We start from the raw sequence: 217 nt of genomic DNA on the forward strand, positions 1-217 counted from the left end.
TGGCGCCGGCAGACGGAGTAGCGGCTGCGGAACCTGCCAGATCCCGAGACGCCGCCTGGACATACCCTGATGCCGGAGGGCCAGCGGCTGGAGACCCTCGGCAACCTGAAGCAGAGTAAGAGGGAAAGAAACGGGGCTTCCAGCCAGTCAGGATCAGGAAGAGGGAGTTCTGGGGCACAGATTCCTGCCTCGGGGGGAGTCGCCTGTGATGTACCTG

At 64.1% G+C, this 217-nt stretch overlaps 1 protein-coding gene across 1 annotated transcript in view; it reads left to right on the forward strand.

Moving 5' to 3' along the window:
* Positions 1–217, forward strand: part of ENKD1 (enkurin domain containing 1) — a 9,127-nt gene that overhangs the window by 8,216 nt on the left and 694 nt on the right. Inside the window, 1 exon segment of the mRNA XM_010133825.1 lies at positions 1–115. This exon segment is cut by the window's left edge and continues 9 nt beyond it. Within this exon segment, the coding sequence (XP_010132127.1) occupies positions 1–115 (115 nt within the window).

This window comes from Buceros rhinoceros, unplaced genomic scaffold (assembly GCF_000710305.1).
Source record: "Buceros rhinoceros silvestris isolate BGI_N320 unplaced genomic scaffold, ASM71030v1 scaffold22723, whole genome shotgun sequence".
In the NCBI taxonomy this organism is placed as follows: domain Eukaryota; kingdom Metazoa; phylum Chordata; class Aves; order Bucerotiformes; family Bucerotidae; genus Buceros; species Buceros rhinoceros.